The following is a 12,456-nucleotide window of genomic DNA, read 5'->3' as shown; positions in this document are numbered from 1 at the left end:
ATAGCAGTCAAGTAAAGGCAACCCAAGGTTTTTCCCTGCTTTGTGCTCCATTCTGCTTCTGCAGTAGTGAATGCTTCTGACCAGATTTGGGTAAATTATAGCTACAGTATGACATGCAAATGATTCATGGGAACAAAATTATGGAAGTCCGTCACCAGGTTTTAACAGATAAAAGTGGATCTAGTGCTGCCAGCTTTGCTGTACAACGATGCTCTGGTGGGACTGCCTTTGCTTTCCTTGCACTGATGGCATACTCTGGTAGAAACCAAACCCCACCACTGGCTGTGGTGCTACCACCTGTGTTGTGGGTGCTCTTCTCTCCTGCTTCTACCCGTGGACCACGGAGGCCAGTGAGACCGAGGTGTAGGAAGAGGACGCTTAGGGATCCCTGCGCTGCTACCAGCTCGCATATGCAGGCACATACAGAGACAGGCTGGAGGCTTCCTGGTGGAGCTCACGTAGGTCCTCCGCACCGGCACGTGTAGTCACACACTAAGACCTCTACGGATAAGGACAGGGAGCTCAGCGAGGCCCTCCCTTTTGAACAGGATGAGAAATCCTGTGCACATTTCCTGAAACCCCGTTTTTCCACCTCATGGGTGCTGCTCTTGAGCTTGGACTCTGTTTCGGCTACCCGGGTACTTGCTTTGGCTTTCTGCCTGTCCCTGAGCATGAAGCAAGGATTGCGTTGCATGGTTTTTTTCTTCTTCTGATAAAATGTCTGGGCAATGTGAATCTGTTTCTGGGAAGGTACCAGAAAGGGTAACGTCAGGGCCTGAGGCAGCGGGAAGGGTGTGAGGGGAAGGCAATCTCTGCATCTTGGCGTGTCCTTCTGCCAAACTGGCAGCATCATCCCAGTGTCAACAGGCCTGTAGAGCAAAGTTTCCATTTTCTACCCATTCTGGCTGTGGCTGAGCTTCTCAGCACCTGTCCGTCCTTAACACAAAACAAAAGTCCCCCTCCTCACCCTTACAGAAGCCAAAACATCTCAGCTCAGCTGCTGGCTTGGTGCCCACTTGCTCTTGGGTGCTCCCTGTGCTGGAGGAGACAATATCCTGACACAGCTATCACAGAATCATAGAATGGTAAGGGTTGGAAGGGACCTTAAAGATCATCTAGTTCCAACCCCACTCCCGTGAGCAGGGACACCTTCCACTAGACCAGGTTGCTCAGAGGTCCATCCAACCTGGCCTTGAACCCTGCCAGGGAGGTGGCATCCGCAGCTTCTCTGGGCAACCTGTTCCAGTGCCTCACCACCCTCAGAGTAAAGAATTTCTTTTTCATATCTAGTGTAAATCTCCCCTCTTTCAGTTTAGAGCCATTACCCCTTGTCCTATCACTACACACCCTCATAAAAAGTCCCTCTCTGGCTTCCTTGTAGGCCCCCTTCAGGTACTGGAAGGCTGCTATAAGGTCTCCCTGCAGCCTTCTCTTCTCCAGGCTGAACAGCCCCAACTCTCTAGGTCTTTCCCTGTAGGAGAGGTGCTCCAGCCCTCTGACCATTTCTGCGGCCTCCTCTGGACCGGCTCCTTACCCCAGCTGCAGCTGCAGCAGTTGTGTGTGCTGCTGAGGTCTGGCGCACAGCGTCCGAAAGCCTGTGACTCCACCAAGAGCATTTAAGCAACCTTTAACACACTGTTAATTGAAGATAACACCGATGCAAAATTGGAGGGACCTAGAGACACACACAGACAATTCAGTCTCAGTTTTGTTCACAAAATACGAGTTTTGGTAAGTTTCTCTAAAGGAGCGCAGACGAATTTCAGTCTCTTCCTCGGCGTGCTGCTGCCTGGGGCGGCAGAGCTGTAAACCCCACTGATTTTAGTCACTCAGTTGCAGCTCCGGGCACTCAGCCCAACGGCCAGCTGCGCTGCTTGGCCAGATCAGGCTGTGCTGCCTTTCGTCTCTGCCGGCGCCGCGGCACGCTGACCCGTTCCGCCACGGCAGGCAGCTAAATATTCGGGTACGGAGTTGGTGACCACATCGTAGCAAAACTTGATGTAGAGACGTATGACCACAGAGCTGCTGCGCTAGTCGTTCCTTGCAAACAGCACAGCAAAAATCTTTTGGTTTGATACTGAGCTTTTCGTGACCGTGTTTTTAGCAATGCTACGAACTGCAGTGAAGTGGTTTTTTGCTTCTGTCTGTGGCACTAACCTCGGTCTTTGTCCCGCTCCAGTTAATAGGCTGCATTATTGGCAGACAAGGCAGTAAGATAAATGAAATCAGGCAGATGTCAGGAGCGCAGATCAAGATTGCTAATGCCACAGAAGGCTCCGCAGAACGACAAGTTACCATCACAGGATCCCCTGCAAACATCAGCTTAGCACAGTACCTCATTAATGCAAGGTAAGTTTGCTTTGCAAGTGATAATGCTTCTGTGAGATTGCTCTGTCTGCTCTCCAGCAAATGTCTGTCTTGGATAGATCCAGCAGGTTGCTTCGCAGTGTCCGTTTTGCACAGCATTACTCAATTCCTAATGATTTGTTAAGGCTGTGTCTTTAGAACTTGTGTTTGCTGTTGGTTTATACGGAAAGGAGCTTAATCTGGTGCAATTCCAGGTACATGTTGAATGACAAAAGCTGTAAAATCTGAATACTCACATTAGCATCCACCTAAAATACAGGCGGATAAATTAAATGAAACAACAATCGTAAATTCTTTAGCAGAAAACACTTTTCACAGACCCATTTTACTGTCCTAAATGACAAATATAGTGAAACAGATTGCAAAACAGATTTAATTTACTAACTGGAAATTGCCACTCAGAGATGGTATTAAACAGACATTTGGTTGCTAAAGAGGCACAGGATTTATTTTTTCAGAGACAGCATCACAAATTTGTAAAAATCATTCCCTAATGAGATGGGGTGAGACTGTCCGCTTCTCCACTTCTCGGTGCCAGAATTAGTGAAAGCACTGGCTGTTCAGCTAAGCCATTGCGATGGCTGAAGTCTCTATCAGTTTCAGTGTGATTACTTAGAAAAATATTAAAATTGATACCACCTTTATTTGCAGTTCTCTGGAGGAGAAAGTGCAATGGATATAGTGCTGTCTCATAGATCTGCTTGTAAATGGTGGACCAAGGCAATGTATTGTGGGGAGGGGGAGGATCTATGTATTTTATTGCATGCTTTTATTTTTCCCCTGTTATTTTTGCCCCCCCCAAAAAATACTGTGATATGACTCAAGCTTTGTTTTTAACTATGTTCGCTGTTAAGGTAGTAGAAAGTGTGTGATTTATATGGCGGGGCTGTAGTCATAGCAGCTTCCAATGGTCCGACCTCCTCTCCAGCCCCGCTCTGTAGCGCACCACTGCAAGCTGTAACGCTTGTAATTTACAACTGTAAATGTCTGAATGGAGGAAAAGGATGTTTGTGCAGCTCCGTGTTACAGCAAACGAAAAGATTACTTTTTATAATTCAGTTTGAAAGTAGTTACCTAGGGAAAGATAATATGAGGGGTAGCATTGTGAAGCCTAAGATAAGCCGCTTCTAGAATCCTAAAACAAGCTACAGCTCTTTTGATTTCTATTCTTTGTAGCAAATATAAGTCACTTCCGTAAGCCCTGTAATCAAATAAAAATGTGTTCCCTCCTTTAACCCTTAAGGATATGTTCTTCTCTTGGTGTTCAGGGATTCCCCACACATCGAGACGAGAATAGACCCCTTCATTTTTAGTTGCACAAACACCATATGGCATGCATCTGGATCTCAGAAGATAACAATTTAAGATCTTCAAGACAGCCAAAGCATGCAAATAAAATAATGCACTTCTTACTGGAATTGCAGTGAGCTGCTCACCAGAGACAGAAACTCTAGTGAACAAACCTCTGCTTGACTCACTTTAGAAAAGCCTGTGAACTCTCACACTTCTGTTTGTTACCGTTTAACGATTCTTTTGATGGAATGAGATATATATGAGATCTTTTAACATAATTTGCAAAGAAGAGAACTTCTCAGCAATCATATACCACGGATACTCTTATCTATACCCTGTGCAACCTGAAACAAAATATTTTCTTCCTGCTGAATTTCTAGCTAGAAGTCATTTGTTACCATCATCTACAAGAAACCATCATATATTATTATGTACCATGTGTTGAAACTGTATTTAGATAAAGTGACTTCATTTGTAAATGAAGACTCTTAAAGTAATGTATAATAAATTAAGCTCTAAGGTAACCTAGGACATTAAGGTGGCTTTTTCATTTTAAAAAGTGACGCTGTGCCAGATGTCTCCTTTCACAAGAGAAATTCTTGTCCAGTTAGGTGCCACCACAGCAGCAGTGTGAACTTGCAGTCACACCAGAGGAAGAACTGAGAAACTTTCAGGCAAGAAGGAGGGCTGCTCTAGTTCGGGTTTAGGTGCTGGGGCATGTTTTTGAGAGGCAGATCTCGGCTGGCACAGCCTGTGCACGCAGGAAATGCAGAGCACGTTACTTAGGCTACCCAAGATACATTCTGCTATGTCAAAATAATAATAATAATAATAATAATAATAAAGCCATATAAGCATTCAGGTAAAGTGGATTTGTTTTTTTCTCTGGCCCACAAAATGTGTCATTCTTGTGGATTTGGTTTCCAGGGCCAGTATTGCTGCATAAATCAATGTCTCACAGCAACCCAGGATGTAAAAAAAAAAGTCTATCCGCTGTATTCCTGAAACGTTCTGTGTGTGTCTTTAAACCATCCTCCAACCAAAGTTGCCATCTATAGAATAATTTGTCGTTTTAAGAATTTTATTGCAATCTGGTGTTGAATATGTACGTAACATACTCTAAATCATAGATATAGAAATACATTGGTACAATATCCAGACAGAGATTTAAATCTTTCCAAAGTATTGTTTTGATTCTGTATTTATTACCCAAGCGCTGACCTCTGTATGAGTAGAATGTGTCCCACCTCATTTGCAGTAGAAGTGTCATTTTTTCCTGTAAAGTCTTCTGTCTCTTAACTGGTCTCCACTGTAGTAACTGGATTTTCATTATCCAATTCCATCTTCTAGCTTTTATTAAGAATGAACCGCAGTTTAGGATTCCTGTGTAATATTTGACTTTGGATTATAAATGAATTGTAGCCAGCAGCACTTTCTCCTTGTTGAAGAGCAGTTTCCTGAAGATACTGTTTTACTGCCATTTTGATGAGAGGTTCATTCACCGAGCTAACAGGACCGCCAAAGCCACCCTCGAGCTTTATTCCTCTCACCAGTTGTGGGTAATGCAGGATGTAGCCTTCAATGTATATATTAATGTATATGTTCATAAGGTGTCGTTCTTCAAAGCGACAGTGTAAAATGAGCGCCATGAAATTCTGTGTGAAGGCTGCCTCATCCGCTTTCACATTCAACTTTGTTGCATTTACAGTTGGTTTGGGAAACGGCCGCTGTCACAGGATGGCTGTACATAACCTGATGTACTTTCACCTGATGTGCTACCACCAGTAATAAATGTGAAGCAGGGCAGATTAGAGCTTTAATTGTACCTCTGTGAGTACCCCAGGGACAGGGAGTGTGACAACGCCAGCATTTAGCCTGTGGGATCTATTCTCCCTGCTGGTGCAGGAAAAAACTCAGGTTCAAACACCCCCCATACCAGTAAGGATTTTTTTGTTTTTGGTAAATGCAAGGTAGGCAAAGCTGGAGTCAATGAAACACTGAGTCCTGTGTTACCTTTTTGTAAGCTTCCCTCCCAGAATATCACTGAGCTAGAAATATGAAAAAATCCAACCGTATAAAGTGAGGTTTTCAAAACCGACCAGGGTATCACCATGTAACTCTACACCCCAAGCCAAGGATGTACACTGGAGCTGGATCTGCTGATTCAGTATTCTTGATGTAAATCCCGCTGTGTGAGTAAGCACTGCTAGCAGCACAAGGATGCTCTTCTTGCTGCAAATAACAACTCTGCTGTGAGGGTTAGAAAAATTCTGAGGTGGTCGTCCACGGCGACAGATAAACACCACAGATAAACACCAGCTTTGGGTTTTTTTAGGAAACCCAAAGCTTTACCTCCCACAAATGGGTCTGCTTTTCACGCACTCGGCTTCCTCCCCTCTCAGCCCCTCAGAGAAGCCGTGTGCCTTCCAACTTCCTGGCAAAAGCCACAAGGCATTAATACTCCAAGAGCCCTCTTTCTTTCGCAGGGAGGAGAGGAGCTGGGTGCTCGAGCAATGCCCCCTCTCCTTCACCCTCCTCTCCTCAGCACAGACCTGCTTCAGGTACCCTTCAGACTCACCTTCAGCAGCAGCTCTTTGGGGAGCTTTAGTCCAATGTCCCCATCCTCTATTTCACAGAAACATAGAATCATTAAGGTTGGAAAGGACCTCTAAGATCATCAAGTCCAACCATCCACCCAACACCACCATGCCTGCTGAGCCATGTCCTGAAGTGCCACGTCTACACGTTTTTTGAACAGCTCCAGGGATGGTGACTCCACCACTTCCCTGGGCAGCCTGTTCCAATGCCCGACTGCTCTTTCAGTAAAGAAATTTTTCCTAATATCCAATCTAAACCTCCCCTGACACAACTTGAGGCCATTGCCTCTCGTCCTATTGCTAATTACTTGGGAGAAGAGACTAACACCTGCCTCACTACCATCTCCTTTCAGGTAGTTGTAGAGAGCAGTAAAGTCCCCCCTTAGCCTCCTCTTCTCCAGACTGAACAACCCTAGTTCCCTCAGCCGCTCCTCGTAAGACTTGTTCTCCAGACCCCTCACCAGCCTCATTGCCCTTCTCTGGACACGCTCCAGCACCTCAGTGTCCTTCTTGTAGTGAGGGGCCCAAAACTGAACACAGTACTCGAGGTACAGCCTCAGCAGTGTCGAGTACAGCGGCACAATCACCTCCCTGCTCCTGCTGGCCACACCATTCCTGAGACAAGCCAGGATGCCGTTGGCCTCCTTGGCCACCTGGGCACACTGCTGGCTCTTGTTCAGCTGGCTGTTGCTTGCATCCTCGCCCTTGCACGAAGTGAGCAGGCCTTGCAGCCGTTGCCTTTCTCTGGCCGTGAACAGACGGGGGGGCCACTACTCTCAAAGCCGCAGCCAAGTCTGAGGCGAGGAGAAGCGATGCTCGCCCAAGCCCTGGTCAGGATGGCCACGCTCCCCTCCCAACCTGCAGCCTGGCCGCGGCTGCTCTCTGACCCTGCGTGCCTAGCCCCTGCCGCCGACGGGGACCAGCACGGTCCCTGGGCTGGGAAGCTTCCCCCAGGGCTGACGGGGCTTGACAGGAGAGCGACAGGTCCTCCTCCATTCAGGTCCTCTGCCCGTCCGGCCAGCCGCTCGCTGGGGGTGCGCTCTTGCAGGGAGAAGCTACTGCAGCTCCTCAGCTCACCTCAGGAGAAAGCCCAGGAGCCTGGCAAGTTAGTAGGTACCAAAGAAAACCCTGAAACTTGGAATTAATCCATGTATAACTGTAGCTAGCAAAAATTTTCTAACCCATAGTGCTGTTTATGTGCTAGGCTGCCGTACCTCCCAGCCAGCCACACACAAAACGCATCCTGAAATTAGTATTTAGGTTGTTCGTTGACCCAAAAGCCTGTGCACAAGCTGCAGGAAACATGCAGCAAAGGGAGGATTTATGTAGGTAAACACTCTGTCATCTGAAAAAAAAACCCCACGCGTCTTTGGAATGACTGTATTTAAATGTGTAAAAATGTACAGACAAGCCTACGTGCATGGGCCAAATTCATCTTGCCTGCCCACTGGGTGCAGTCAGACGCCAAAGCGAAGGTGGTTTGATGCCTCCAGCCTCCAAAGAGCCCGCCACTGCCGCATGGCTCGGAGCTCGGGTCAGCGTGAGCTTTCTCGTGCTGGCGGGGTCCGTCGGGCGCTGTGCGTGTGGTGTCCGTGTAGCACCGTGCCTGTCAGCCGGTAACCTCTTTTACGCTCACTGTAACCGCTGCCACAAGCTCAGGAAGGATACCGCTGCTGTGGAGCCCGGGGTGATTGTCAGTCTTTCTTTTTACTAGTTTCCTTAGAATTGGATTGCGTGAATATGTTGTTTTTTTTAAAAAAAAAAATAAGTGTGGGGAAAGTACAAACCGAAGTGAACACACTGGCTAACCAGGCTGGTTTTATATGAAAAAGGCACATTGACCTCGCAGTGAAAGAAATAAAAAAATAATTTCGTTAAAAAAACAAACAAAAAAACAACCCAAAACTTTATGCCTTAGACGGAAGCAGCAAATCATTGCTCAGTCTCCTCTCATCCTAGTGCACTGACCAAGGGTATTGCTTATGTCGCAAAATTGACAACTTGAAAAAATGACCAAAACCCCCCGCGTCCCCCTTTCAAAAATACCATCATTTTGAAAAGCGAAATTCACCATTTCAGTGCTGGGGAGTAAACCTCATAGTTATTTTAAGTTTTCTTTTAAGTTTCGTTTTTTCCCATCTTTTTGCCATTACCTGCATTCCTTAGATTTCTTTTTTCATACCTAAAATGAACTAGCAACCCTCCCCCGACCTCTTTTCCTTTCTTTTTAGTTTTTGTTTACGTTGGAAAGAACTCCAGAGTCTCCTCAGAAACGTTTTCGCCATCAAATCATGAAAAACCCTTTTGTTATTTCTCTTCTTTAACACATAACATGTTCCTCCTTTGACCCTCATTTTCCCTTTTTTTCTCTCTCTCTCTGCCCTCCCCCCTCCCTCCCCTCTCGTCTGTCCCCCTCGTCCACCGATCTAATCCTGACCTTTCGTGGTTGCTCTCCCTCCCTCTCCTCCTCCTCCTCGTCCCGGCCCCACCACCCTGGCTGGACCCTCCCAACCTGTTTGTTCCTCTTCCTCTCTTCGTTTGCAGCTTAGAGATGGCTAAAGTCAGCACCCAGGCCGCTTCCGTCACGACCCCTGTTGACCTCAACATGAACCTCTCTCAGCCCGCCACCCCCACCTCCACCCCCACCTCCATGGCCGTGCTGGCGGCCGCCTCCGCCGTCACCGTCAGTACCCCCCCTCCCCTACCAACTCTGCCAACCACCCACTATGCCGTTCCTGTCTCCAGTCTGCTTGGCATGAAAACTGTCCCGCTCCTGGCACTAAATGCCGCGGCCGCCGCGGGGGCCACGGGGAGTTTGTCCGCTTACACTGCCAAAATTCCTTCGACGAGCGGGGTTAAGAAATCTGACCGCCAGAAGTTTGCTCCATATTGAAGGGATGAGACCCAGTGCAAGCTTTGCCAGCTCTACCGAGAGTCTGTGGTAGATCCTAGTTATCGAGGAAACAATGCGGCATCTTTTTTTTTTTCGCTTTTCTGTTCAATTGCTAGTGTTAACTGTTGCTGACTCGAGTCGTCTTCCGCTCTCCATAACGACTAACACCCGGCCACCACCCACCAACTAGTTCCAACAGCCGGGTCCCGCTCCGGCAGCGCTGCCCGGCGTGCGGCGCAGCCCCGACACCCCTCCAGCCGCGGAGCCGTCGCGAACTGGCACCGCTGGTGGGTCTCTCGCCATTGCTAGGGCCTGCGAAGCCGGCACTGCTGGTGATCGCTGGCGGCCCCGAAATCCTCCCCCTGCCTCAAAACACCGGTCCCCCCCACCCCGCTGCTGCTCTGCCGCCCGTGATGGGGCCGGCTCCCCGGCCAGGGCGCACCGAACCTCAGGCGCTTCCACGGGCAGCAAGGGAGGCTTTCTGCTCTGGGAAAAAAAACCCCAAATTGAGTCGATTGGAAGACAAGGAGAGACGAAAAATATCAGGCGCCCGTGCCTTTCCGCTCCGTTCTTTTAACGGGCGCCACAAGTATTTCTCTGGCTTGGAAAAACGGGATTTTAAGAACTCGGCTTTAGGGAGGTAGAGCAGGCTCCTCTGGGTTTTTGCATGGGGATGTTTCATACATCCCGACAAAGTGCGTGTTTCTGTAAGTGCTCACGGCGGGCACAGCTCGGGCATGCAGAGCCCCCGCTCTGGTACCCCCCCCTCCACGTACGGCGCTCAGCCAAAACGAGCGGGTTTTGCTGGGTCTCTCTAAATCCGCTCCTGCTGAACGCGGCCCTGACCATGCCACCGGACGGGGTGGTAGCTGCGGGTGAGCTCCAGTGCTCACCACAGGGCGTTCAAGGGCTGCTGCCCAGACAGGTAACAGCCCTTTAACAAGAACTTCACCGTGTTCAGGTGAACTAAAACCAGACCCCTCACGGCAGCCGAACCGAAGAGAGCTGGGTGATGTGATGGCTGGTGGCTAGCTGTTGGAACTAGTTTTTAACCGCATTTTCTGTTTGTCCATCCACCTTCTTTTTAATTTCTGTTGCATAACTCCGTAATGCAATATTGTTTTCCTCACCACTTCCAAACCCAGAGTCCCATTAGCCCGCCATGTTCATCCACTCTGCACTCCTTGGACACAAAGCTTTAACAATCGAACTTGTATTCAGTGCATCTTAATATAAACTAAAAACACGATGCAAATGCAATACTTTTTAAAACATGGTATTTCAAAAGTGTGTTATTGTACAGGGCTAAGTACTCTCGCAGTATTTTGTGTCATTTCTGTATTCTGTGGGCTGTTCCTCACCGTCGTACCCTCGCACTGAGTTTTGTCGCTGTAACCCTTGGTAGAACCGTCATTGTCACAGTCTGCGCCCGTCCAAGCGGGGTTTCCCTCGCTTTTGTTGCTTGTTTGGGGTTTTGGTTCTTTTTTTTTTTTTTTTTTTTTTTGTTTGGGCGCTTTTTTCTTTTTGTTTGTATATAATGAAGGAAAAACTGGAAATAATGTCAAGGTACCTCAGCTATTTAACAGCTCTAGAAAACTGCTGTAAAATTGTTCTGGACTGCTGTAACCGTTTCAATAACTGACGTTTCAAAAAAAAAAAGACAAACCAAACCACCAAGCTCTGTGTGAGAAAACTTGCCTGCGTTGAAATGCTGTTCTGTGCTGGTTGTACTCAACTGTTATTTTTTTAATAGTGAGAAGATTTTTTTTTTCTTTTTTTTTGCCTTTTTTTTTTTTTCCTTTCCTTTTCTTTTCCTCGTTTTTGTTCCTACATTTTAGGCTGTCTTCAGAAGTCACTGGCCTGGGGGCTCTGTAATGTATCTCACCATGCCCTAGTGCATTAGCCACCAGACAGGACTTTCCCAAAGCCCCATGAGACAATGCTTTCTATGGACTAATCTACAGAGGAGTTTCTGCCATTTCTAACTTTCTTATTATTCTGAGACATCAAAAGAAAACACTTCTTTTACTCTTTAAGCAACTGTGCTTCCTAACTCTTGTGTTGCTTTCATTACTGTTCCAGTTTTAACACTGTTGTGGCTCATAACATGAAGCAAAGTTCTTTTTGGGGGTTAATTTTCATCAATGTTCATGCTTTAGCTAATCTGTATAAAAGCATGGGCCGGTAGTGTTCTAAACCACTGTATTCAGCTAGAGACTTGACAGTAAGTTAAATGAGACATTTTATAAATAAATTTTTTTCCTGATTTAAAAAAAAAAAAAAAAAGACGTGGTAGCTTTGTGCATACAACTGTTGTGTTGTTTAAACTTTGTTCTTTGTAACCAAATTGCTAATTTGTCATTTGAGAAACACTATTTTATGGATTGTCAAACTCAGATCATAGACAAATTGCTTGTTTTCATTAATAATTAAAGGTTCATATCATCACGCTGAAGGTCCCCAGTGCTCATTGGGAAAGAGTGTAACGACGACCGCGCCATGCTGGCAGCGTCAGGAGGACATCAGCCCGTTGTCAGGGACGATGAGCCTTTTCACAATTAGATGTAATTAGTACAGCGAGCAGTATTTCTGCAAAACCTTACTCGGTTTTTAACGAAGTTGCTCTTGGAGAACGTCTCACGCTGCATAGAAAAAGACAGAATTCGGCTTCTTGCTCCAAGAAGCCACTGGTTTGTGTCTCTCATGTTTTCCCACGCTGATTTTAAGATCAGGTACTGGGGAAAGAAAACCAGGAAGACAAGAACAAGCCCGGGTCCTGAGCACCTTATTGCTGAGAGCCCTCGTGTCTCCCCGCTCGCAGCAGCACCGCTGAGCGGCGAGGCATCTGGAGAGCACCCTCTGCCCGGCCAGGACGCCAGGCCAGTGGCAGGGAGGAGCACCGCAACTCCCACTAAAACACCAGAGCGGAGGGCTGGCTGGGGGACATGTCTCAGGGGCTCACCCAGCCCCGAGACACCGCCTGGGCCACCCAGCTCCTCCTGCGGAGCTGCTGAGGGACAGAACTCCCTCTTCACGCGAAAGCGAGAGGCAGGGGCCAGCCCCAGGCTGTTGCTGCGTGCAGCCCTTCTGGCTGCCCTCTGGCCACCCCTCCGCCTGCGGCGCTGGCAGTACGCCCACCTTGACTGCTTTTCTCCTCATCAGAAAGCAGCGTTTTTGGCAGTGGAGGCGAAGTAGCGTCCTTAATGACGTGAGAGTAACTCTACAATCTCCATCTCCGCTCTGCTAAAGTCTGCACTTGCCTCCTGGTATTTAGCTTGGGGTCCTGGTGCCCCATCCTTGCGGGAC

The 12,456-nt window shown here is 47.6% G+C and overlaps 1 protein-coding gene across 14 annotated transcripts in view; it reads left to right on the top strand.

Moving 5' to 3' along the window:
- LOC104338159 (poly(rC)-binding protein 3) overlaps positions 1-12,456 on the top strand; it is a 548,717-nt gene that overhangs the window by 526,824 nt on the left and 9,437 nt on the right. For 8 of the 14 annotated variants that reach the window (XM_075416683.1, XM_075416689.1, XM_075416681.1 and 5 more), the window contains 2 exons: positions 2,180-2,349; positions 8,802-10,982. In XM_075416683.1, coding sequence (XP_075272798.1) covers positions 2,180-2,349; positions 8,802-9,150 — 519 coding nt within the window. In that variant the 3' untranslated portion in view covers positions 9,151-10,982. The other 6 variants (XM_075416693.1, XM_075416692.1, XM_075416694.1 and 3 more) reach the window with 5 other exon arrangements.

Source organism: Opisthocomus hoazin, chromosome 3, assembly GCF_030867145.1.
Source record: "Opisthocomus hoazin isolate bOpiHoa1 chromosome 3, bOpiHoa1.hap1, whole genome shotgun sequence".
NCBI lineage: Eukaryota > Metazoa > Chordata > Aves > Opisthocomiformes > Opisthocomidae > Opisthocomus > Opisthocomus hoazin.
This window is presented reverse-complemented; position numbering and strand designations above follow the sequence as displayed.